This window comes from Neoarius graeffei, chromosome 24 (genome assembly GCF_027579695.1).
Source record: "Neoarius graeffei isolate fNeoGra1 chromosome 24, fNeoGra1.pri, whole genome shotgun sequence".
In the NCBI taxonomy this organism is placed as follows: Eukaryota; Metazoa; Chordata; class Actinopteri; order Siluriformes; family Ariidae; genus Neoarius; species Neoarius graeffei.
Genome location: NC_083592.1, coordinates 39,337,542 through 39,364,940, shown reverse-complemented (window position 1 = coordinate 39,364,940; position 27,399 = coordinate 39,337,542). Strand labels below are relative to the sequence as shown.

The following is a 27,399-nucleotide window of genomic DNA, read 5'->3' as shown; positions in this document are numbered from 1 at the left end:
TTCCCTGTCTAATGAAAATGATTGAATCGCCTGCACTAAAATCAGCCCATTGTTGAAAGCAGTACGAATTTTTAGCATCAGAATGGCAAATTTTTTGTGACGGAGTGTGAAAATGTAATATTATGATTACACCGGTGCCAACGCTTACTTTTTTTCTTCAATCTTTCATCCCTTTTTGCCTCAAAGGCTTTTTGGACAGGTGGAGTCAACGGAGGTGTTTGCTCTTGCATTGAACTTGCATCACTGCAGGGTGTAAATGGGAGTTTAAGAGCAATGCTGTCAGCAGCTTACCACACATTCACCCCGTACACAGATGCTGTAGGGATCCTTGTAGGAGCACCGGGTGCCATCATGCACCAGCTGCTTCATGTATGCCACATCGCTCGTCTCTTTTGACTGGCAGTACAGGTGACATCTCTTGCTGGCTGAAGGAAAATAAAAGGAACTGCTTCAATATTTTATTCTGTTTCGGGTTAAGATGACCTGATTACAATTTTAGCCACATTTTGTGCGTTTGTGGCTGAATATATCTAATAAACATGACGAATAATTAAAAAATGACAGTGATAACGTCCCTGTGTCCGAAATCACTCACTACTCACTATATAGTGGACTATATAGTGAGTTCGCCATTTTGTAGTGCTGTCCACATGTCTCATCTCATTATCTCTAGCCGCTTTATCCTGTTCTACAGGGTCGCAGGCAAGCTGGAGCCTATCCCAGCTGACTACGGGCGAAAGGCGGGGTACACCCTGGACAAGTCGCCAGGTCATCACAGGGCTGACACATAGACACAGACAACCATTCACACTCACATTCACACCTACGGTCAATTTAGAGTCACCAGTTAACCTAACCTGCATGTCTTTGGACTGTGGGGGAAACCGGAGCACCCGGAGGAAACCCACGCGGACACGGGGAGAACATGCAAACTCTGCACAGAAAGGCCCTCGCCTAGTCTGGCTAACGCGACTTCAAAGCTCTGCGAGCTATTGGTCTGGCAAAGATATTAAGCCCAACCGTTTTCCAAAGCGCGTGGTTGACCCGCCTCCCTGAAATGCCTCAGTTTGCTACTGGTCGAAGCCAGAAAAGGCTGTGACGAAGCTTAAACCAATCACATCACTCTTTCCTCTGACGTATGTGACGCGACGGAAACTGCTTGAGTAACAGGAAGAAGATAAATACCTCCAGGGCTGCTCTTTGCTCCGTTTTCAATGAGAACTTCCCGTTGAATGCTTTCAATACAGCATCTACCGCTGTGTCAAAGGCTTGCCGCTGCTCCATGTTCGTAATGTTTCTAGTGAATGAAGCGCTTCCGGCATAGATTCTGTAAACAATCTATGGCTTCCGGTCGCAGTTCTACTACGTCACTGCCTTGAACACGCCTCTACCCAGGGCCGTTGGAGATGCTCAAAGTTGATTGGCTCCCGATTTTTCGGGAGCTTGGAAGAGCTGGAGATAGCTTGCCTTGCCAGACTAAGTTCGCAACAGGCCCCCGTGTTGCGTCACACTTAGGATGGGCGGGCCCAGGCTAGCCCTCGCCGGCCACGGGGCTCGAACCTGGACCTTCTTGCTGTGAGGCGACAGCGCTAACCACTACACCACCGTGCCGCCCTATCCACATGTATAGTGAGAATTATTACACCCCATATAGTGTACTCAAAGTATCCCACAATGCATCGTGAAAAGTAGTGTACAACTGATGGTCACTAACCAAGCAATATATCCCATCATGTATTGCGGTCATGCTGAAAGAAAAAACTGTGTTGGGGGTGAGTGAATGGAAGAAGAAACACATTACAAACGGACATTCAAGTACAATTAAAAATAGTAAGAGAATAGAAAATAAGCTAAAATAGAGTAAGACAGATAAAATACAAGAATAAAAGTTACAGTGCAGAGCGTGGAATGAATCAAAAGCCTCAAATTTGATTTAATAAAAGGCAGCAGGCAAAGAAGAAAGTATTCAGCCTTGATTTAAAAGAACTGAAAGCTGCAGCAGACAGAAAGTACTTTGTGTTTATTAATGTGGGAAATGCGCTCAGTATAATATGGATTTATCACAAAAATACACGCATGTATTTATTATTTTGAAAACCCACCAGCTGACTGATCTGGCACGTTTTAATTGTGCGACAGTAATGACGTAAATAACGGCGCGATGCAGTAGTGTCCAAAAGTGGGGTTTTTTTTGCTTGTATTTTTTACCAATGAGCTCACTATATAGTCCTCTATATAGTAATTCCCTATATAGTAAGTAGTGAATAGTGAACGAGTGAGTGATTTTAGACACAGGGCATGTTTATGTCTTGCTAATGTCAGACAAACAACATGAAATATTAAAATTAAATGGATGGTCTTTGTGATTTATGAAACAAAAATGATATTTCACATCCTGGGATAGTTTATCTGTTAGTTGCACACACACATGGTATTTTAGCGACTTTATTTCAAAAGATATGTCAATATTTACTCTGGGAAAGTGATTCCATATTCAGAGTTTACACAGGTGCTTAACTTTTGGCAGACTGTATTGTACACCTGCAGGGTATCCAGAGCTTTTTCATCAGCTGAGACCGCACGCAGTGTTTTTCAAGAGTGCCAGGAAAGGAACTGATTTTCTACCAGAGGATATAAAATGCAGGCTAAAGAAGCAGATTATGGTTTGTTTTATATTTCTCATCTCATCTCATTATCTCTAGCTGCTTTATCCTGTTCTACAGGGTCGCAGGCAAGCTGGAGCCTATCCCAGCTGACTACGGGCGAAAGGCGGGGTACACCCTGGACAAGTCGCCAGGTCATCACAGGGCTGACACATAGACACAGACAACCATTCACACTCACATTCACACCTACGGTCAATTTAGAGTCACCAGTTAACCTAACCTGCATGTCTTTGGACTGTGGGGGAAACCGGAGCACCCGGAGGAAACCCACGCGGACACGGGGAGAACATGCAAACTCCGCACAGAAAGGCCCTCGCCGGCGACGGGGCTCGAACCCGGACCTTCTTGCTGTGAGGCGACAGCGCTAACAACTACACCACCGTGCCGCCCTTGTTTTATATTTATAAGCAGATATTTGGTTGTCGTTTGGTGCCTGATTGTGTTTTGATCCTTGCCTGCTCTACCGTTTTGGATTTTGGAACCTAAATATTCTCGAGTCCAATGTGTTACAGGCATTTAATACAACTGATATGCCATTTGATCCCTAATTGGTTTTAAATTATTGAAATAAAGTTCGAGATTAAACTGTACTTGATTACCTTGTGGTTAATTGTGGCTCCGACAACAATCAAAAATCGCTGTTTATTGTGTGCGATTTCTGTTTGAAAACTGATGAGCAGGTTTGTCAGTCAAAAGCATCCCAATATGCCACAAGCAGTATTAAATCACACAGCTGTACTTCATTTCGCTCCAGATTCCCAGGGCAGTTTCCTTCAGAACTAGTGGAGTATTACATAGCCCTGAGAGAGGGTTATTCATATACCTTATCTCTGGCTTGAGCTTGGTTTATCTCGTCCCCAAAACCTCACGGACTTACTACAGAAGACTCAAAGGTAAGACTTTACTGTCTGTTCGAAGTACTCTACTTGTGCTGTCGCTAAAATAGCCGTAACATCTATGAAACATCTCGGCACACTATTTGTGTAACATTTGCCTTTTTTTTTCAGAAAGAACCCTGCAGGGAGGCACATCTGGCTCTTCATAACTCTGTTTCACGAGGTGCATCTGTCCCCCCCCCCCAAAGCACCCCAGCTCATGTAGAAGTTAGTAACAGCACATTACAAACAAAGTATTTGTAAGCGTTCTGGATAACAGGGCTCTGGTGTGGACACATGTTTTTTGTTTGTCTGTTTTTTGAAAGACTGAGACCACTGGAACAAATCGTAGGACAAGATACCGCAGTGGAAGTGCAATTCCTCATTTGCCCCTTTTCCACCAAAGCAGTTCCAGGGCTGGTTCGGGGCCAGTGCTTAGTTTGGAACCGGGTTTTCTGTTTCCACTGACAAAGAACTGGCTCTGGGGCCAGAAAAACCGGTTCCAGGCTAGCACCAACTCTCTGCTGGGCCAGAGGAAAGAACCGCTTACGTCAGCGGGGGGGGGCGGAGTGGTTAAGACCAACAACAATAACAAGACTGCAAAAGGTCGCCATTTTTAAGCGACGAGAAGCAGCAGCTGTACAAACGCGAAATCATCCATTATTATTATTATTGTTGTTGTTGTTGCTGCTGCTTCTTCCGTGTTGTTTTTGCTTCGATATTCGCGCCAAGGTTTATGCAAACGTAGCAACGTAACTGACGTAAACAGCGACGTAATGACGTATACAACGACGTAACTGACGTATACAGCGATGTAATGACATGGCTCCCCTTAGCACCGCGAGCGATGGAAAAGCAAACTGGTTCTCAGCTGGCTCGCAAGTTGAACGAGTTGTGAACCAGCACCAGCACTGGCCCCGAACCAGCCCTGGATTTGGTGGAAAAGGGGTATTTGTCAAAACCACAACAATATACATGAAAATGTACTGCTAAAAGACTGTGGAGTTCTGTATATTGATGTGGATCGGTTCTCGGGTACATTTCGGAGAGGTTATGGACCGTCATATAGATTCCCACAAGAAAATACGATATATTGTCCTGAAATGAACTCAGAATGGCTTGCTGTAGGTCCGAAAGGAAAAAAAGTATGCACATTTGATATACAGTGGCAGATATTTAACAGTTATTCCACGAAATCGAGTCGTACGATACATTAGCTGATAGCTGAGTTGGCTCTAAGCCATGTATGATGAGATTGAGTCGAATAACTGTTTTGTTCTATCCATATTCACTGGATTTTGAGAAACGGAGCATTTTTATTTTTAGCAAATTCGATAAATAAAAACTTTATACAAAACGTCCGACAAAATCATTTCCGCTTCGAGTGTAAACAAACCGGCGAAATGACCGTCGCAAGTTGTGAAAAATGCAATAATAATAATAATAATAATTCTTGAAAAATAAAAAAAGATACCTTCTTACGATCACATACTTTTACTCCATATTTTGTTGCTTTTGTTTTTGTATTTTTGGGGGGTTTTGTTTTCGAGTAGTTTTTATTTCATCTTCGGTTGATTCAGCAAGACGCTCTGCCGTTTTGTTTTTCTCTACTCACGGTATATGAGCTGATATCCTAGTAGTAGAGTAGCCAATCAGAACCCGTGATTGCTCATATCCAGTGCATGTTGACAGAATAATTTGTTTTGTATTTGGTGATTTTGGATAGGTTTTGGACAGGCTATGAGATACTTGAAACCGTGTAAAGATACCATACGAAAACTACTGTGCAACACTTTTAAACCTTCACCTACACTACCGTTCAAAAGTTTGGGGTCACTTTGAAATGTCCTTATTTTTGAAAGAAAAGCACTGTTCTTTTCAATGAAGATCACTTTAAACTAATCAGAAATCCACTCTATACATTGCTAATGTGGTAAATGACTATTCTAGCTGCAAATGTCTGGTTTTTGGTGCAATATCTCCATAGGTGTATAGAGGCCCATTTCCAGCAACTCTCACTCCAGTGTTCTAATGGTACAATGTGTTTGCTCATTGCCTCAGAAGGCTAATGGATGATTAGAAAACCCTTGTACAATCATGCTAGCACAGCTGAAAACAGTTTAGCTCTTTAGAGAAGCTATAAAACTGACCTTCCTTTGAGCAGACTGAGTTTCTGGAGCATCGCATTTGTGGGGTCGATTAAAGGAACAGTCCACCGTATTTCCATAATGAAATATGCTCTTAGCTGAATTGAGACGAGCTGCTCCGTACCTCTCCGAGCTTTGCGCGACCTCCCAGTCAGTCAGACGCAGTCAGACGCGCTGTCACTCCTGTTAGCAATGTAGCTAGGCTCAGTATAGCCAATGGTATTTTTTGGGGCTGTAGTTAGATGCGACCAAACTCTTCCGCGTTTTTCCTGTTTACATAGGTTTATATGACCAGTGATATGAAACAAGTTCAGTTACACAAATTGAAACGTAGCGATTTTCTATGCTATGGAAAGTCCGCACTATAATGGCAGGCGTACTAACACCTTCTGCGCGCTTCGGCAGTGCATTGATATCTGAGCTCCGTATCAATGCGCTGCCGAAGCGTGCAGAAGGTGTTAGTACGCCTGTCATTATAGTGCGGACTTTCCATAGCATAGAAAATCGCCACGTTTCAATTTGTGTAACTGAACTTGTTTCATATCACTGGTCATATAAACCTATGTAAACAGGAAAAACGCGGAAGAGTTTGGTCGCATCTAACTACAGCCCCAAAAAATACCATTGGCCATACTGAGCCTAGCTACATTGCTAACAGGAGTGACAGCGCGTCTGACTGCGTCTGACTGACTGGGAGGTCGCGCAAAGCTCGGAGAGGTACGGAGCAGCTCGTCTCAATTCAGATAAGAGCATATTTCATTATGGAAGTACGGTGGACTGTTCCTTTAAATGCTCAAAATGGCCAGAAAAATGTCTTGACTATGTTTTCTATTCATTTTACAACTTATGGTGGTAAATAAAAGTGTGACTTTTCATGGAAAACACAAAATTGTTTGGGTGACCCCAAACTTTTGAACGGTAGTGTATCTGCTTCAAAATTTACACAAATTCTGTCAAGATGTTGTCGAATCAGGAAATGTAATTTTTAGTTTGCTCGGCCTCTCAAAACCCAGTTCCATACTGCATTAAAAAAAAAGCAAAGAAAAAATAGGCGTTTATGGTTATGATTTTTTTTTTTTTTTGCTTTTGCTGCTCTGAAATTGAATCTAAAATAGCAAAATAAACACTAAGTGACTGCAGTTGATATTGATCAAATACCAAAGTCATCACATCGAAACCCCATGTGGGTAGCTCATAAAAGGCTCCTGCTATGTCACGTTCATCCTCTTTCCCATTATTATCTTATCAATAGTTAAGGGAGTGAATTCAAGACACTAACTATAGCCCTGTAAGCATTTGTTTCTTGCTTTTGTTCCTGTTTAAATCTGTGCCCTCACTGGAGTTAGTGTTGATGTAGACCTTGGGTGACAGTAATTCTAGTATTTGACTTACTCCTATTCATAGAGCTGTCCTTAGAGCAGACACATGGCCTATTTTTTGTGTCCGTGTGTAGCAGCTTAATCCTATAGGGGCTTAGCAGCTAATTTTAACATTTCCTGTCTTTGTAAATGTATAATTTCATAACCAAACCACTTGTATTTCAGAGCAGGATGATAAGCTGCTTGTTCTTCTCCGCGATGATGCAGCTGGATGAGGGACAATGGTTATGAACTGAAATGCTTAGAACCAGAGTATCTTTGACAAGCATTCACAGAGCCTTGGCCAACGTGCAGCAAAATGCCAAAAGCAACATATGAAGCTTGCAGGCTGTGTAAATACTCCGAAGTATTCATTATTTTCCTGCTGATGTTGTGTAATCAGAGCAGGGTGTGACATGAACAGGAGACAATGAGCCATGCTTCTTCGTCACATTTTCATGACAGGAACATAAAGAGGCAAAATGCTTGGCTGCTCACAATATGGAACATCTCATCTCATTATCTGTAGCCGCTTTATCCTGTTCTACAGGGTCGCAGGCAAGCTGGAGCCTATCCCAGCTGACTACGGGCGAAAGGCGGGGTACACCCTGGACAAGTCGCCAGGTCATCACAGGGCTGACACATAGACACAGACAACCATTCACACTCACATTCACACCTACGGTCAATTTAGAGTCACCAGTTAACCTAACCTGCATGTCTTTGGACTGTGGGGGAAACCGGAGCACCCGGAGGAAACCCATGAGGACACGGGGAGAACATGCAAACTCCACACAGAAAGGCCCTCGCCGGCTACAGGGCTCGAACCCAGGACCTTCTTGCTATGAGGCGACAGCGCTAACCACTACACCACCGTGCCGCCCCGGAACTGGAACATCTTTGCAGAAAACAGGATTTATATAAGAGGCATGAGACAAATGTAAGAGCTGCTAGTGGTAATGCAGCAGCTCAGTGAAGTGCAGCACGAGTGCAGTGCCCACTTCCCATTTCTCTCTTTGTTTGCATGCACTTCCCATTTTTTGCATAATCCTTCCTCAAATGAATATGTATGAGGGCTAGAAGTTTACTGATCTCTGAAAGCAACAATTTTTTCCATCTCCACGGTAGTATGATCCAGTGTTGTAGTCGAGTCACTAAACCTCGAGTCCGAGTCCAGTCTCGAGTCCCCAGTGTTCAAGTCCAAGCCATTAAAAAAAAAAATTTCAAGTTGAGTCCAAGTCGAGTCTGAGAACAAGACTCCAACCGCACCATTTGAAGGTGGCTGTTTTAGCGCAATTAACATTTAGTTTGTTCCTGAACATGACGTATGAACAGATGAATGTGCATTCTCTTTGTCAGGGAGTGCGAAGTATTCTGTCAGAGATGGTTGGGAGATGGATGTAAGTGCAGAAGGTGTGTTTATTAATACAAGTGAAGGCAGGTAAACAATCCGGAATGGCAGGCAAAATCGTAAAACGGGCAATAAGTCGAGCGAGGCGCAAACAGGCTATCGTAGACTTGGCAGAATCAAAGACGAGAAACAGGAAATCAGGAACACAAATAAGGAAATAAGGTTCAGTAATGTGTCAGCAACGCAACACAATACTTTGCAAACTAAGTGTGTTTTCACCGGTTTTATATAGGCACGCGGGCGGCACGGTGGTGTAGTGGTTAGTGCTGTCGCCTCACAGCAAGAAGGTCCGGGTTTGAGCCCTGTGGCCGGCGAGGGCCTTTCTGTGCGGAGTTTGCATGTTCTCCCCGTGTCCGCGTGGGTTTCCTCCGGGTGCTCCGGTTTCCCCCACAGTCCAAAGACATGCAGGTTAGGTTAACTGGTGACTCTAAATTGACCGTAGGTGTGAATGTGAGTTTGAATGGTTGTCTGTGTCTATGTGTCAGCCCTGTGATGACCTGGCGACTTGTCCAGGGTGTACCCCGCCTTTCGTCCGTAGTCAGCTGGGATAGGCTCCAGCTTGCCTGCGACCCTGTAGAACAGGATAAAGCGGCTAGAGATAATGAGATGAGATGAGATGAGATATAGGCACACTGATTGTACCTTAATCCTGTGCATGTGTAAGTTGTTTACGGCATGCATGTGAGAGTCCACTTGGCACACTCGCTGTCCGGCGTGCACCCAAGAATCTATCTGATGCACGCGCCAAGGCACGCAGGTGTGACACTCTTGTAAGAAATTAGTACAAAAATGAATGTAGATACCGTATAAATATCTTATGCCAAATTATTATGGCATGTTACAAAAAAATAAAGAAAAAATCCAAGTCCTCATCTCCAATTTACGAGTCCGAATGCAGTTAATGCACGAGTCCGAGTCCAAGACCGAGTCATCAGTGCTCAAGTCCAAGTCAAGTCACGAGTCCTTAAAATGAGCGCAGGAGTCAGACTCGAATACTTCTAGCCTGGTAGGCTCATTTGTATTCTCATCATTAACAGCAAATAAAATATTATAATCTCATGTACAAATGTCATTATTGTCGTGAATCCATTTCCTGCCACTGCGTAAAGCTTAAAGTTATTTCCACCATACACTGTTATTATCTACAATCACTATGGACGAAGGGATCAATAAGGACTTCCTGATTGTCCTGAAGCTTTACGGTACAAGACAAGAGGAAAGAGAGGATTTTTCCTTAAAGTCAAGAGGATTTTACCATTTTTTCATGCATAACATCAGTACACAATTAAAGACCTGGACTCAGGTGTGATCCTTACTATACAGAAAGGTGGTGTCTAATAGAGTATCTATTATATCCCTCATCAAAAAATTCCTGTGCAGGGATTAGCCAAGGATGGCTCACGTGACATAAAATAGTTCCACCGTTGATTAGGCAATGTATCTTGTGACATCAAAAAAAAAAAAAGGATTTGGTGTGAATTAGTCATGGTGTATCCTTGATATACCGTGAACTCACATCGTAATTTCAAGCTATGGACCCTTTTCACGTGACGTCACGACAAATGCGGCCGCCATTTTGGACATGTACTACCAGTAGTTTACCACAGCCAGCATTGAGGAACGGCAGCAAAGAAAGTGTTTATTTTCAGCAAGACTTCCATCATGCCACTATATTGTTGTGCACCTGGATGTAGTAACCATCAACAAACAAGGCAAGGGTTATCATTTTATCGGATCCCGGTAGATGCTGACCGACGGAGAAGATGGATAGCGGCATACCAACGCTTGTGTAGTGACCACTTTGTTGGAGGTAAGACGAATAAAATTAGCCAGAAAAGGCATTACATTGCTGTTAACATTCCATTCTAGTTTACTGTAATTATGATCTGGCAGCTATTTACACCGGATCCAGTGTAAATAGCCGCCGGAGCCAACGTCCGAGGTTCCGGAGCGCGCTCGCTCGCGGCCCGGCCGGAGCCAGCGGCCGCGGAGCCCACGTGCGCTCGCTCGCGGCCCGGCCGGAGCCGGCGGCCGCAGAGCCAGCGCGTTCGCTCGCGGCCCGGCCGGACGTTGGCTCCGGCAGCTATTTACACTAGATCCGGTGTAAATAGCTGCCAGATCATAATTACAGTAAACTAGTAAATACAGTTTTCTGCATCTCGCTCCTTTTTCTTTTATGTTTGTTGCCTTCCTCGCATTCAAACCGATTTGAGCCGAAGTCCACTACATGTCCAAAATGGCAGTCGCGTTTACGAAGGTCACGTGATTGAAAAGGGTCCATACGGCCGACTCGAGTCACAGCTGTGGCTCCGTGAGCATTTCTGTGTGTGTAGCTCTATGCATCATGAACATGCCTAGCGAGGCAAGTGATAGCATGGGACATTGCACATGCACAGGTCAAAGGTCGCTCCTATGTAAACAACAAACATGGCTGCCTCCAGTGAGTTTATGCGGAGATTCAATTTTGGTTTTTAGTTCTCCATTTTCAGTTTGTGAATTAGTTCTCCACTTTTAGTTCTTTACTTTTTAATTAGCTCTTCTAATTAACTTTTTAAACTCAAATTAACTCACTTTTTAGATAGTTCTTCTAATTAACAATTAGTTCTCCACTTTCAGTTTGGAATTTTTTGATGAGGGATATAAATCGAATATACCATGCACTGAGAGGCACCGGGAATTCTGGATTGGCTTCTGTGACTGGCATAGTACTGCGTCCCTCAGAAAATAATACTATAGCAGTTACCTCAGAGAATCCATCATTTCAACCGGAGCCTCTCAGTGCATGGTATATTACGTAGATTACTGTAGTCAGGGGCGCCGCCAGAAATTTTGGGCCCCATGAAAGATTAGAATTTTGGGCCCCCCAACTTTGCCCACCCTCGTCACAATTGCACTATTGTCATTATTTGACTTTTGATAGCCCATGGACCTTGAGTTTGTGACTTTGTTATTACATTTTATGTATTAACCTACCAGGGAGGGATGAAAACTGGTCAGTGACTAATTCTGGTGCATTTACAATCACAAATGAAAATTCAAGATTTTGCCACATGCCTTCTTATGCTAGGACAATTGGTAGTGAAATGTGTGATGTGACTGCTAATAAATCATAGAAAAAGTTTTCTACCCAGCATCAAAATACCTATGGGAATCCCATGGATTGTTATGTGTTAGGTAGAAAGCCATGTGTACTGTTCTGCAAAAAGGGAATATGTTCAAAGCAAAGTGTGTCTAGACAGAAATTTGAGCGTAAGCAGAGTTAGACTATTGGTTGCCCCTCCATATTTAGGGCACCCCATTAGTTATGAAACTGGTTATTAGCATTAGTTATTAGCACCAGCATAACGTAATATTTCATCTTGTTTATCACACAAGTCAGTTCAGTTATTAAAATGGAAAAAATGTCACTGTACAAATTGTAAAAGTGTTCTCTTGATAGGCTAATCCAACCACGTTCATACTGTTCATTTACCATTCGCTAATATTTTGAACACACATGTGAGCGATAGCCACCTTTCTTTGGGAAAAACTGAGTGACCAGTTGCCTGCCTCTCCGGTCCCTCTCAGCTTTCAGCTGCCTTTCTTTACGTTTTTGACAGCCACTCTTCATATTTAGCGATCATAGACTGTACGCGCTCAACTGCTGGCTGGCTGGCTGCTGCACCGCGACACAGCAGCAAGTAGCGTTGCACTGATCAGCACACAGATTTAGGCCCACTTTACACGGGGACGGTATAAAACAAAAACGCAAAAGTCCGTTTTCGTTCTCACTTTTTTCCGCGTCTACACGACCGTTTTCAAGGAGGAAATCTGCGTCTATACGGTGACGCATAAATGTCTCCGCTATGTCTGCACGCATGCGCAACATCTTCCGTCTTGTCTGATCTGCACATCTGCGCCGGTGTTCTGTCAAGTTATCCTACCAAGCCTACTACACATGCGCGAAATCCAGGAGGGTAGGAAAATTTAACAGTAGTTTTGTCCCACCGATCAGCTGGGCTGATAGAAAATCGGTGAGAATTTCACGCATTTGCCGATTTTTATGTTTTGTGCGTATTGGTCGAGTCTTTGGCCGAGTCAAATAATTTGTAATGACTTGTTTTAAATAATAAAACGGTCTGTATGCGAACTTGCTAGGATAACTTTACAGAACACCGGTCCGGCTGAGGTACTGTAGTGCTCGAGGGAGGAGCAGGAGCAAACCGAAACTCTTTTAATCTGCCTTTATTAAGTAACACTCACTCTTGTTTCGGTGAAGAAGAGAAAAGGCAGTGTCCATCTCAGCAAAATAAATCCGTTCGGCTGCTAGTTTTGTTTTCAGTCTCGGGTTTATGGTTTCACGAGCGGCTTGAATAGGCGGCGCGCGCGTGCACGCACACGCGTGTGTGTAACTTGGCGACACCAAACTGAGGAGCTCCAGCCGGGCGGGTGAGCAGGAAAACACATCTACTGCATTAAAACACAGAGCAGCTTGAAGGTCCATTGGATCGATGTAATCAGACATGCTCTTACTTTTTTTACTTACTGTCTTACTTCCCGGGCTGGCATGTGCAGTATATGACATATGTATGACGTAAACGCGTACCCGACGTGAGCAGATCCGAGCAGAGTTTTGCGTATTGGGTAGTTTAGACGGATATGCAACGGGGGCCGTTTTTAACTTATCCACTTTGGAAGGCGTTTTCAATTTTATCCGGTTTTCAGCCTCGGAAACGCCGTCCTCATGTAAACGAAAGGCACTTCTGATAAAATATTTAGTCGTTTTTACCCAACAGCGTCCTCGTGTAAACGGGCCCTTAATGTGTCGCGCTTCTACCAGAACTGGACCGTACCATTTCGCAAAAGGGGGAGGGTTAAATGACAATATGTTGAAGAACTCAAGAAATAGACAACCTTGTTCAATTAGCTCATTTTACCAGATGGAATATTGCATTGTTGTTATTTCAAAAGTCTTGTTAAAATCATTAAAAGCATATTATCAGCCCCTTAAAGGGCCCCATGGCAGTGCTGGGCCCCTAGAATTGTTCTAACCTTTCCCCCCCTGGTGGCGCCCATGACTGTAGTCCAGGATATACAATAAACCAGGTCTTTCACTCTAACTAATGAACCAGGCTTTCACTGTAACCACGCATGCACACTCACCATCTGGGTGCTCATATGGGAGCCAGTGGTGTTTAGTGTTCTGGTACTCGAAGTGGGAGTTGCGGAGATGACACTGCTGGGCTCTAAAGTCCTCAAAGTGCTTGGGACAGTCATCTGTGTTGCACAGCTGGAACTCATAGTTGACCCCGGGGCAGTCCTGACCACCATTAGATGGACTGTGTTACAGAGTCAAAAGGAAAGATCAGAAAATTAACACTTCATCACAGAACACTGTACAATTTGTTTGATTATGTTCTAAAAGATTGAGTAAATAATTCTCACTCGATTTAACCAGCAGTTACAGTAAAATGGCCAATTTTTGAGGTTATAGAAGGCCACAATAAAATGATCAAATATCCATTATTGTCTGTTTTCATTTTCCATAGAAACCATACCAATATATAGTCATCTGCAAAATTATTGATGCCTGTCCAAAAATGAGCAAAATGAATATACAGAATGAGTAACACAGTAAGTGCAATAAGGCTTATAATCACCTATAATAATAATAATAATAATAATAATAATAATAATAATAATAATCTTACATACTGCCATTTACATACAGTGATCAAAAGCAATTTACAATGTCAAAAATAAATATCAACACGAAGACAGTGTCATCTACACTACCGTTCAAAAGTTTGGGGTCACCCAGACAATTTTGTGTTCTCCATGAAAAGTCACACTTTTATTTACCACCATAAGTTGTAAAATGAATAGAAAACATAGTCAAGACCTTTTTCTGGCCATTTTGAGCATTTAATCGACCCCACAAATGTGATGCTCCAGAAACTCAATCTGCTCAAAGGAAGGTCAGTTTTATAGCTTCTCTAAAGAGCTCAACTGTGTTCAGCTGTACTAACATGATTGTACAAGGGTTTTCTAATCATCCATTAGCCTTCTGAGGCAATGAGCAAACACATTGTACCATTAGAACACTGGAGTGAGAGTTGCTGGAAATGGGCCTCTATACACCTATGGAGATATTGCACCAAAAACCAGACATTTGCAGCTGGAATAGTCATTTACCACATTAGCAATGTATAGAGTGGATTTCTGATTAGTTTAAAGTGATCTTCATTGAAAAGAACAGTGCTTTTCTTTCAAAAATAAGGACATTTCAAAGTGACCCCAAACTTCTGAACGGTAGTGTACGGTCATACTTGTGAGTGCCAATAATACGGACACTTATTTTTGTAAGAAATGCTAATATTTAAAATCAAATTTTTAATTCAAACAAAATTAAAAGTTTCTCCACGTCTGAGTGCAAAATTTGTATCACATTTATACAATTATTTTTGTCCATCGTCTTGAAGGGCAGGGCGCCAATAATTCTGTAGTTGACTAACGAGTGCACCTCTGTGAACATTATGGTTCTATGAAAGTGAACATACGCTGGGTTGTTGCACTGACGTGTCCTGAAGCGTACGCCTGTCCCACAGGAACGCGAGCATGACCCATACTTGGTCCACATACCCCAAGCTCCATCCTGCTTCACCTGGTTGGCATTTTTCCACATGCAGTGACCTTTGTAGCACCACTAGAGAAAGGAAGAAGATTGTTTAATTTATCCTGGAACGAACAACAATGACAACAACATTACAAAGATGTCCTGGATTTACCTTGCCGGGTGCACATTCAGTGCCGTCCAGTGGTGGTCCCTTTTTAGTCTTGCAGAAATAAGGGTTGTCTGGATGGCTGCACCACAGCTGTTTGCAAGGATCAAATGTACGGAACTAACAGGAGAGAACAAGTGTAATGTGTGAGATATGTGAAAGTAAAAAAAAAAGAAACCAAAACAAAAAACCCTATATTCCACAGCAGATGTCCAGTGGTTCTCGTTCTCAATTCTGGATAACCTGGCACTCATAAGCTGATCAGAAAATTAGTCAGTCATTAACACAGACACTCTGTGAATATGATAACACAACAGCAGAGACAAGTTTGTTCATTACGCTACATTTTATACACCAGTATTTACGGTACACTAGGGACTCCAAAGATTTCAGTTGTGCCATGAAGCGTGAAGACATAAGATCTGCTAATTGTGAATATGCTTTAAAAGAATTGCACATCAATAGAGCACGTAACTGTATGCAAACTTTTTTTTTTTTAGCAAACATGCCTACATTAGGAAGCTCCAGTGACGAGCCATTTCTATTAGAGCTTAGCCAGACACACCAAAAAAGCAAGAGGGCAAAGGATTTTGCAAGGGATTAGCGGCAGGCTGCCAGGTAGCTCCGTTGTGTGTAGTTGTTGACGCTGATTTTAAAAATAACGATGTAAATTACACAGGGAAATGAATACTTAAGCATGAGTAAAAATACTGTGGCGAGCGTGTGCATGGAAGAAGAGTCTAGAGACAGAAATCTTAGTTTCTTGGTTGTTAGCCTTTTCTACTTGCTCTCGATAGCACTGGCTTGACCGCTTTATTACCATTCGCTAACACTACTGATGAATGCTACACCGGCTGGAAGGTTACGTTACTGCTGAGCCGACTTGCAGTTAAGCTCGTTTTGGCCTTCGAGAAGGCCGAGGGCGATAAATTTTTGGTCCCTCCCACTATAAATCAAAATCTGACTGGTTAATTCATCTGTCACTTCCTAGATAAGCATACACTGCCATGGCCTTCTGTCCCGGCAATGAAGTCCTAACCAATGAGTGAGCCAGCTCTAAACTCTTCTCAGCCTAGAGGCAACAAACAAACAAATCTCACTGGATAACTCGATTTTAATGTTTTCAGGACAGTAACCCTTTCATTTCTGAAGCAAATTTGTTCAAAAATGAGGCTGAATTAGAAGAGAATAATTATAATGAAATTATGAAAGAATGAAAGAAATGAAATCTAACATTTGAAATGTTGATATGTTTGGGCCTTCTCTGAAGGCCTTGAAGGTTCTGACGGTTCCCCTCTGGGAAGCCCCCTTCATCTCTACTTACTGATGTACATATTTTGTATCCAACTCCAAAATCAAAACGACACTGCTCATCCATCGAGTAATTTATGCCAGGAAGTTCAGGGAGCTGTGGCCAGTCATGCTTGAATGGATCATCCAGTAAGCAGTCATAGGAACTGTGAGGAACCAATTACAAAAAACATTAGTTACAATTTGAGACATACTAAATTGTACTAGATGTACTGTATGTGTTTATGCCCTTTCAATACAAAAGAAAAAAAATGGTAAATGGATAAAAAACGTAGTTCTTATAGACCAGTGTAAATGAAATACATATTAGGATGGTCCCGAAATGTCTCATCTCATCTCATTATCTCTAGCCGCTTTATCCTTCTACAGGGTCGCAGGCAAGCTGGAGCCTATCCCAGCTGACTACGGGCGAAAGGCGGGGTACACCCTGGACAAGTCGCCAGGTCATCACAGGGCTGACACATAGACACAGACAACCATTCACACTCACATTCACACCTACGGTCAATTTAGAGTCACCAGTTAACCTAACCTGCATGTCTTTGGACTGTAGGGGAAACCGGAGCACCCGGAGGAAACCCACGCGGACACGGGGAGAACATGCAAACTCCGCACAGAAAGGCCCTCGCCGGCCATGGGGCTCGAACCCAGGACCTTCTTGCTGTGAGGCGACAGCGCTAACCACTACACCACCGTGCCGCCCATCCCGAAATGTATGGGAAAAAAATTTTTTTTTACCAAAACATTCCGACCACCCTACCATTTTTTTACATAGGCTAAAAGAAGGCAACAAGCAAAATTTCAGAAAAATCGGTTAATATTTAGAGGTGCCACACGAGGTTGCAAATTGGGTTAAGCCATTAACATTAGTTGGTGCGTAGACTGTTGCAGAGAAGATCTCAAACCCCTAAAAAGTCACAGTTCTAGAGGGAATATGCCACTTCTCTGAAAAAGAAGAGGCAGGAAGTGTTTATAGACTGATAGAAGGTTAACTTTCATGCACTAAGGGGTTCTTAAACAATGAGCACTGATCGTAATATGCTGATGAAGTTGTGAATGTTTTTCTTTCTATGTTTTTCAGATGGCTAGCAACAGTAATACAAGTAGCACCGGTGATGCAAAGCACAAAACCAGAAAGGACAATTATGTTTGGTTAATTGGTCCCACTTCCAAGGAACTGTCTGGGAGAAAGCTTCCTTCTGCTCGGGAAGTCCTTAGTGTGTTCTTTTATCTCCACAAGATACCAGAATACCGAAGGGTTTAGAAAATCACAGACAAGTAATAGCTATTGTTACTTTGAACACAGGAAGTTATATTACTGTATTGTTTGTATTAATATGAAACAGTTAATAAGCCACATTATTTTATATTGTGTCTTGAGTGAAAACTTTAATGGCTTTGTGGCACCTCTAAACACTGTTCAATCTTAACCAAATTTCGCACAATAAATTCTTTTAGGCAATGTAAAAAAAAGGTAAGGTGGTCGTAACAAAATCCTAAAAAAAAATTTTTGGGACACCCTAACACACATTGATTAGAAGTGAAACATGGCATGTTTTTAAAGTGCTTCGACATTAAGGACTAATTTGCAATGTCATTATTTCATCTTCATTTTTAACGTGAGCCTCTGCTGTACTTGGCGTTTTGAGTGCTTCTGATTCACTGCCCAGCGGGCATTGCTCTACTACCTGATCATTTCAGACAGGCATTAGATGTTTGTCAGCATGCAATTGGCAATTTGAAATCAGTTGGTGATGAGAACAAAACTCTTGATTCATATTGGAATGAAATGATCAACAATAATTGAACCACAAGCCCACCTTAAAAAAATAAGATTGATTTGCTTGGTGAGAAAAGAATACATAAACACTGACCTACTTTACTGGTAGAGAGCAATTAATCTGTGGATAATGATGTTCATTTAATTTCATAGAATTTGTAATAGGCAGAGAAAGAATTTTGAGAGTTTCATCACCTTTATTTTTCATCAGGGTTTAACCTAATTGTGAAGCAGTAAATACAATTATGCACAATTGGTTATTTTTAAAAAATCCTGAACGGCTTAGTAAACTGGCAGAAGTGATTGTGAGTGTCAATAAAAAAAGATGACTTCAATTTCATTAAAACTGTCTCACTGACAGACACTGCAGAGTGTGTTGTAACTCAAAATAAAGTGAATTAAATTAAAGTATAAACCGCCAATGACTTACAACAGCTCTGGAGTAATTTTATTAAACTTCATAGAGTTGATCATGACCCTGCTCCACAACTGAATGTCTGATTAATGAAAATAGACTTTCAGTATTCCATGTGCTAAAATAGCAATGAAGTACTAATAGTCAGTGCTGGGGGAAAAAAAAAGAAAAAAAAAAAAGGAATGTGGAAAATTGCATTAATTGACCCTGTCCATTCATATTATTACAACTGGCTTAAAAAAATAAAATAAAATAAAATAAAAATAATTAAAAAAAAAAACCGGAATGTGGAAAATTGCATTAATTGACCCTGTTCATCCACATTATTAGAACTGGCTTAAAATAAAAATAATAATAATTAAAAAAAAACCTGAATGTGAAAAATTGCATTAATTGACCCTGTCCATTCACATTATTACAACTGGCTTGAAAAAAAAAAAAACAAACAAACAAAAAAAAAACGGAATGTGGAAAATTGAATTAATTGACCCTGTTCATCCACATTATTACAACTGGCTTAAAATAAAAATAATAATAATTAAAAAAAAACCCTGAATGTGAAAAATTGCATTAATTGACCCTGTTCATCCACATTATTAGAACTGGCTTAATATAAAAATAATAATTAAAAAACCCCTGAATGTGGAAAATTGCATTAATTGACCCTGTTCATCCACATTATTAGAACTGGCTTAAAATAAAAATAATAATAATTAAAAAAAAAACTTGAATGTGAAAAATTGCATTAATTGACCCTGTTCATCCACATTATTAGAACTGGCTTAATATAAAAATAATAATTAAAAAAACCCTGAATGTGGAAAATTGCATTAATTGACCCTGTTCATCCACATTATTAGAACTGGCTTAAAATAAAAATAATAATAATTTAAAAAAAAACCTGAATGTGGAAAATTGCATTAATTGACCCTGTTCATCCACATTATTAGAACTGGCTTAAAATAAAAATAATTAAAAAAAAACCTTGAATGTGAAAAATTGCATTAATTGACCCTGTTCATCCACATTATTAGAACTGGCTTAATATAAAAATAATAATAATTTAAAAAAAAAACTGAATGTGACAAATTGCATTAATTGACCCTGTTCATCCACATTATTACAACTGGCTTAAAATAAATTCTGAATCCTAACAAAACCAAAATAAAACTGAAATGAAGTCAACACGTTGCTTCTGCTTATTATCTTCAACAGTCTGCTATTTTGTCTAAATGCATTTGTCCCGCTGAAAAGAGAGGATGAATATAAGAAAGTGATGATGCAAACATGGCTTAGCTAGTAAGGAATAACCCACAAAGGGTTGTGCTGCTATTGGAAAATAATCCATGACATAGTGGTTTAATATTTAACAAAACAAAAGTGGATTATTATCCTACAAGAACACATCCCAAAAGAGCATTATTCCACTTAAGGTACAATGATTTGCCAAAGACTGCAATAAAACATCACTATATTATTGTTGATTGTATGTTTTCTTTGCTAAATAACAACTAAAAATCTGTTTATCATTAACCATATATTATGTGGAGTGTCTGCCATACTGTACATGTCCCAAGTACAAGACGAGCTGTTAATATACAAACCATAACATATTAAAACAAACAGTTTATGGTAATATAAACGTATTATTCATGTTTTAAGCAGAACTACTATCAGAGCCAGGCTGTTATAGAATCTGTAGAATTACACAGATTAGTAGATTTTTTTGAGAGGAGCTCCATGACGCTCTGTTTTAACAAAGAATTTTTTGTAGCTTTATTTAAAAAGGTTCACTTATGGACACTTTTGCCATTCAAGAAATTTCCAGACATCACTTTTGTGATGCGATCTTAAGTAATCTTTCCTAAAATATTCAACACTAAAACAAAACTTTCCAGTGAGTGATTATTCCACAAAAAAAAAAAAAGTTTTGTAAGTCAGAGTTATCTTCTTTCAGATATGACTGTGGAGTCAGCTATTTTTTGAGGGTTACATTCCTCATAATGAGACCATTTTTGTAAACACTAAAACATCATCATCTCATTTTCAGGACACATTTATCTCACACAGAGGCTTTAATGAGTGTTGGAGCTAACTCTGTGTTTGGAATAATGTCCTGATAACGAGTAAGCATTTACAATATAATGATTGCTGTTTTTTATGAGAGGGCATAAAATACACAAGCAGTCATCATAGCATTGCATAATTTCCATATATAGGACGGTATATAATGTGATGATGAACAGCAATACAAATTTATGGTGATTCGAATTGATGAAATAAAAAATGAATTGCGATTGTTATCAGACGGTGTAATGTCCTAGTTTTTCCTAGCTGTAATTGCGTTGTTTAAAAGGCAGAGGGAATAAACGTAACTTAAAATAACGGGAATACACATGACTTCAGCCTAAGCAGAAGTAACTCAGCTCTACTAGTCTGACACACAGACACACACAGAGCTAACATGAGAAGGAGCTGTTGTGACATTGACTGTATATAGATTTAACAGGAACTCGGAGCTTTCTTTATACAGACTGCTGAAAGCTAAAGAAAAGAGAATCAGATGCAGGTAGTAGAAATATTTATAAATGTTTATTAAGAAACGAGCTATTTGTTATAAACTTTTTAATTTTTTTTAATAAAAGGAATATTTTAGTTAATAGGCTATCATATTTTTCTCCAACCTTTACAAATGTAGGTAAATAATTATTGTTGGTTATTAAGAAAATGAAACAAAAAGGGTTTTTTTCATTTAACAAAAAAATATTTCTGTTAATATTTTTTGTTAATTTTTGGATAATATTTTGTGAATGTTATTTTTGTTAATGTTTTTTGATAAAGAATAGGAAAATAAATGTTGAGGGGTTTTTTTGTTAATAAAATGTTCTTAATTTTTTTTTTTACAATTTTTACAAAAATATTTGACAAAATTGAATATTTGCCTAAATTTCAGATACAACAATTTTACAATAATACTGTTGTGATTCTTAGTTGCTATGCAACTGTAATAAAAAAAAATAACGGTGGCCAAAAGACCAACAGTAACTGTCATCTGTACATCATTTAAATTATCATTAATTAAAACTCGCATGGTTGTTTTTTTTTCAGTACTAATAATTGCACAGGACCTTCATGCCCTGTCAAATAAGAAAGAACAGAGGAAGAGACAGAGAGAGAGAGAGAGAGAGAGAGAGAGAGAGAGAGAGAGAGAGGCAGCTGATGACTCACTTAATATATCTTTTCAGCTCTTGACCGCTGCACATGGACCAGTGATAGCGGTGGAAGGCGGCTTGCACCAGAGGGGCCATGACACTCCCCATAGCCGTCTCATCACCACAGCGATTGCCCTGTCCATCGTGCTCCATTCCCAGCCTAAAAGAATGATAGCAGGAGAGAAGTTACAATCTGTGGGTCTGGCTACAAGCAAGTAAAAGCTCCTTTGTTCGAGAACATTTGCTGATACAGTGCTGAGCGTAAATGAGTACACCCCCTTTGAAAAGTAACATTTTAAACAATATATCAATGAACACAAACAATTTCCAAAATGTTGATAAGACAAAGTTTAATACAACATCTGTTTAACTTATAACGTGAAAGTAAGGTCAATAATATAACTTAGATTACACATTTTTCAGTTTTACTCAAATTAGGGTGGTGCAAAAATGAGTACACCCCACAACAAAAACTACTACATCTAGTACTTTGTATGGCCTCCATGATTTTTAATGACAGCACCAAGTCTTCTAGGCATGGAATGAACAAGTTGGCGATGTTTTGCAACATCAATCTTTTTCCATTCTTCAGCAATGACCTCTTTTAGTGACTGGATGCTGGATGGAGAGTGATGCTCAACTTGTCTCTTCAGAATTCCCCAAAGAAAATAATTTCTTTACACCACAAAGGTGAAGGCTACAAGAAGATCAGCAAAGCTTGACTTATCAGTCAGAATACTGTAGCAAAAGTGGTACAAAAATTTAAGAAAGATGGGACTGCAACCATCTCACAGAGACGTCCAGGTCGTCCACGGAAGTTAACACCTCGACAGGAGCATCTTCTGATGAGAAGGGTTGAAGAAAATCGGTATGCAAGTTCACTGCCGTTATCTAAAGAAGTAGAAAGCCAAACTGGGGTGACTATTTCCCATGACACAATACGGCGTACACTGCAGAGGAATGGCATGCATGGTTGCCGTCCACGAAAGAAGCCTCTCCTAAAGCCCAGGCACAAAAAAGCCCACCTAGAGTTTGCCAGGGCCCGTGCTGACAAAGATGAAGACTACTGGGACTCTAGACTCTGGAGTGATGAGACCAAGATAAATGGCTAGTGAGACTAACGTTATTACCCGCCAAAGCCGAATTTTACCCGCATTTGGCGGGTGCTAATGTAAAGCCCTGCTACTGGGATTCTATACTCGAGTGATGAGACCAAGATAAATGTTTTTGGAACTGATGGCTTCAAAACTGTATGGCGTCGCAAAGGTGAGGAATACAAAGAAAAATGCCTGGTGACTACAGTGAAACATGGTGGTGGCAGTGTCCTTATGTGGGGCTGCATGAGTGCTGCTGGTGTCGGGGAGCTGCATTTCATTGATGGCATCATGAATTCACAGATGTATTGCTCTATACTGAAAGAGAAGATGCTACCATCACTCCGTGCCCTTGGTCGTCGTGCACTTTTCCAACATGACTAAACACACATCTAAGGCCACTGTTGGATTTCTGAAGAAGAACAGGGTGAAAGTGATTCAGTGGCCAAGTACGTCTCCTGATCTGAACCCAATCGAACACCTATGGGGAATTCTGAAGAGACAAGTTGAGCATCACTCTCCATCCAGCATCCAGTCACTAAAAGAGGTCATTGTTGAAGAATGGAAAAAGATTGATGTTGCAAAATGTCGCCAGCTTGTTCATTCCATGCCTAGAAGACTTGGTGCTGTCATTAAAAATCATGGAGGCCATACAAAGTACTAGATGTAGTAGTTTTTGTTGTGGGGTGTACTCATTTTTGCACCATCCTAATTTGAGTAAAACTGAAAAATGTGTAATCCAAGTTATATTATTAACCTTACTTTCCCGTTATAAGTTAAACAGATGTTATATTAAACTTTGTCTTGTCAGCATTTTGGAAATTGTTTGTGTTCATTGAGATATTGTTTAAAATGTTACTTTTCAAAGGGGGTGCACTCATTTACGCTCAGCACTGTATATAATCATGAAAATGTAAATGCAGCAATTACAAATAATTCAGGATTTTTTTTTTACATTATGCAGAGCAGTCATTCTAGTATAAGTGTAATTCACAGAATCACTTCTTTCAGAAAATTGTTTTTGCCCTGTTGTCACTGCAAATGATTGTTGGAAATCTGTTCTGATCCCCAAAAAAATAACTAAGCACAGTGTCCAAAATATTCAGCTGTGGAAATATGTTTTAGTACAAGAAGACAACAAAAGGGCCCGAGTTGCAGTTTCAATTACCGGTAAGTGAACATAAAAGTGGTATAAAATGCAAAAGAAAGGACTGCGATTCATCCCTCTGTGTTTGGTATCGAGAAACAACGTGTTTATTTTTTTTCTCATGAGAATCGTATAATCATTCATTTTAGCTGTGTTTATACCAGATCCAGAGAATACAGACAGGTTGGTATCTGGGAAAAATATCTGTTATTTGCATTGAACATGACAGAGAGAGCGAGAGAGCTATGACAGTGAATAACCTCCATGGGTAGTAAGTGAATTGTAATTGCTCGTGTGCACAAAGGCATTTATTCAGAAGTAATTTGACAGATGATATCATTTGACTGGGATTTTAAAGTGGCTTTTCCAAAAGCCTTTAAATAAATGTATTTAAAAAAGGATCTGTCATAACACAAAAGGCTACGGTTGCTCTTAGGTGAATACAATCCAACAGTGCTTACATTATAAAAATGATATCATTCAAAATAAAAATGAAAAGTGGCACGGTGGTGTAGTGGTTAGCGCTGTCGCCTCACAGCAAGAAGGTCCGGGTTCGAGCCCCGTGGCCGGCGAGGGCCTTTCTGTGCGGAGTTTGCATGTTCTCCCCGTGTCCGTGTGGGTTTCCTCCGGGTGCTCCGGTTTCCCCCACAGTCCAAAGACATGCAGGTTAGGTTAACTGGTGACTCTAAATTGACCGTAGGTGTGAATGTGAGTGTGAATGGTTGTCTGTGTCTATGTGTCAGCCCTGTGATGACCTGGCGACTTGTCCAGGGTGTACCCCGCCTTTCGCCCGTAGTCAGCTGGGATAGGCTCCAGCTTGCCTGCGACCCTGTAGAACAGGATAAAGCGGCTAGAGATAATGAGATGAGATAAAAATGAAATTATACAAAGTACAGTACTGTGCAAAAGTCTTAGGCATCCTATTGGTTTTTTTTCATACAAACTTTATCGATTTTTACAAAAACATTTTAGAGTCCAAATGTTCGTTTTCCAGCACAAAATTAAATGTCATAGAAAAAAATGTTTCTATCTGAGCAGCATATTACATAACAGACCATTTTTTCAGATTAAAAAAGAAAACATAATGAAGGCTGCTGGGTCTGGTGCAAAATGAAGAAGCGAGTGTGACAGTCAAAGTGTCCAGAAGAACTGTGGCTGGTTCTGTAAGATAGGGGTCGACCGATAATCGGCCTGGCCAATATATCGGGCCGATATTCTGCATTTTTAGGGTTATCGGTATCGGCCATAATTTCCACTGATATGCCAATAACATGCCTTTTTGCAGCCATTTCGTTCCTAACGCGACTGTCACTGCACGTCCTTTCCTGCACTCGCCTCTCTGAGTTCAAGAACACGGTCCCGCCCACCACAACATCTGATTTGTTTGGCACAAGAGATACAGCCAATCAACACGCGTAGCTAAACGCTGTGAACTGTTTCAAGGCGGCCGTACGGGCACTCGGGCAGAAGCGGCACAAGGGATACAGCCAATCAACACGCGTAGCTAAACGCTGTGAACTGTTTCAAGGCGGCCGTACGGGCACTCGGGCAGAAGCAGATCCCACTTCAAGGTAAGGACACGCTGCTTTTGCCGCAATAAGTCACAAACACACAAGTTGCAAAAGCACAACATCATTATATGTTTACATTCTTCATCTACTACTCGTTAAAATTGTCCATTTGCATCTGTGTAGCCAGACAAACTTAGCTTACGGAAGGAAGCACTTGAATTAGCTTACAACCAACTAGTCTCGCTGAAACTACATGTAATGCTGCCTTCACTACAATATAATCCTCCTAAATTGGGAATATTAGGCTTGGGCATTAAAAGCATTAGAATGTAGATGGTTACTTGTTAAGTTGTTACATAATAGGGAGTGATAGCCTACTTTATGTTTGATTTTACTTTTTAAAAAATGCTGCAGGCAGCTCCCTACACTTGATTTGTTATTTAAAAACTACTTGAAGTTGGCAAGTCTTACTTAGTTCTTAGTGTAAAAGAATCCAGAGTGTATTTTCATTTATTTTCCACTGAAAATGGTGAGCTGTAATATAATAGGGAGTGATTTATTTTTTTATTGGTGAATATTTATTTTATTTCTCATTTTATTCTAACTAATGTTTGACTTTATTGTACAAATGCTGCTGGCATCTCCCTGCACAAAATTTCATGTTCAATTTTACAATTAAACATACATTTCATGGATATGAAGGTCTGCGTCAGTGTGTGCTATGTTTAATTTCATGTGAATTATAATGTTTACATTTATCGGTTGCACATATCGGTTATCGGCATCCCAATTCCATAATAATCCGTATCGGCCCTGAAAAAAACATATCGGTCGATCCCTACTGTAAGATGCTCAGTAAAACCTACAGCTCCTTACATTTCCTTATAAAACTGCACTCATTGTACCTGAGAATACTATTTATTTATTTTTTTAAAGCAAAGGGTCGTCTCACACCAAATATTGACTTGGTTTCACTTATTATGGCTTACTGATTACTGTTTATAGTATTTTTTTTTAACATTTCATTTCATTATTTTTAAGCCATTTTTGGTCGACGGCATTTCTTTACATGTGCCTAAGACTTTTACACAGTACTGTATATCACAACACACTATAGAAATGAGGTGGGCATCTAGAGCTCAGCTAGTTTTTTTTCTCCTTCAAAAAGGTATTACATGCAAACTGTGTGTCTAGTTAAGGTCATGAGCGTTTAGGCCAGGGGAGTTCAAAACTATTCACAGAAAAGTTACAAATTTCCTACTTTAAGTGGTGCATGTTTATAGAGCATTTTAATCTGAGCGCCAGCATCTTGTTAGTGTGCTTGCCAAAGGCACTATTGTTCTTCTTAAGTTTACTTATTCTGCCTTATTCCGACACGCTTTTTGGATCCACTCCTCCTCCTAGGGCATTCGAGATGGAGACACCGTTCCAACTCTGAGACGTCTGGCCCGAAGTGGTGTAGTGTGCTTGTATACAGCTTTTGGATCAACGCGCCCGTTCTCTTGGTTTTTTCCCCCATAGAGAATGAATAGGGCTCATGAATCGAATCGTCCTACTCAGACACGCTCCATCGCAGATGCACCAAACCTCATGTGATACTTCAGGCCAACTCCGCCGACACATACATGCAATCGGTTCTGACCCACACTCATATTTTCCCTTTCTTTTTGCTTATCCCTTTTTCCTCCACAGGCTTGCATTGATTTTTGGC

General features: G+C 40.5%; 1 protein-coding gene across 2 annotated transcripts in view; it reads right to left on the bottom strand.

The window, feature by feature from the left end:
• adamts3 (ADAM metallopeptidase with thrombospondin type 1 motif, 3) overlaps positions 1–27,399 on the bottom strand; it is a 221,884-nt gene that overhangs the window by 57,064 nt on the left and 137,421 nt on the right. For both annotated transcript variants that reach the window (XM_060907220.1, XM_060907219.1), the window contains 6 exons: positions 21,953–22,096; positions 16,543–16,675; positions 15,225–15,338; positions 14,997–15,142; positions 13,600–13,775; positions 292–425 (listed from right to left, as the gene is read on the bottom strand). In XM_060907220.1, coding sequence (XP_060763203.1) covers positions 292–425; positions 13,600–13,775; positions 14,997–15,142; positions 15,225–15,338; positions 16,543–16,675; positions 21,953–22,096 — 847 coding nt within the window. The remainder of the gene's footprint in view (positions 1–291; positions 426–13,599; positions 13,776–14,996; positions 15,143–15,224; positions 15,339–16,542; positions 16,676–21,952; positions 22,097–27,399) is intronic.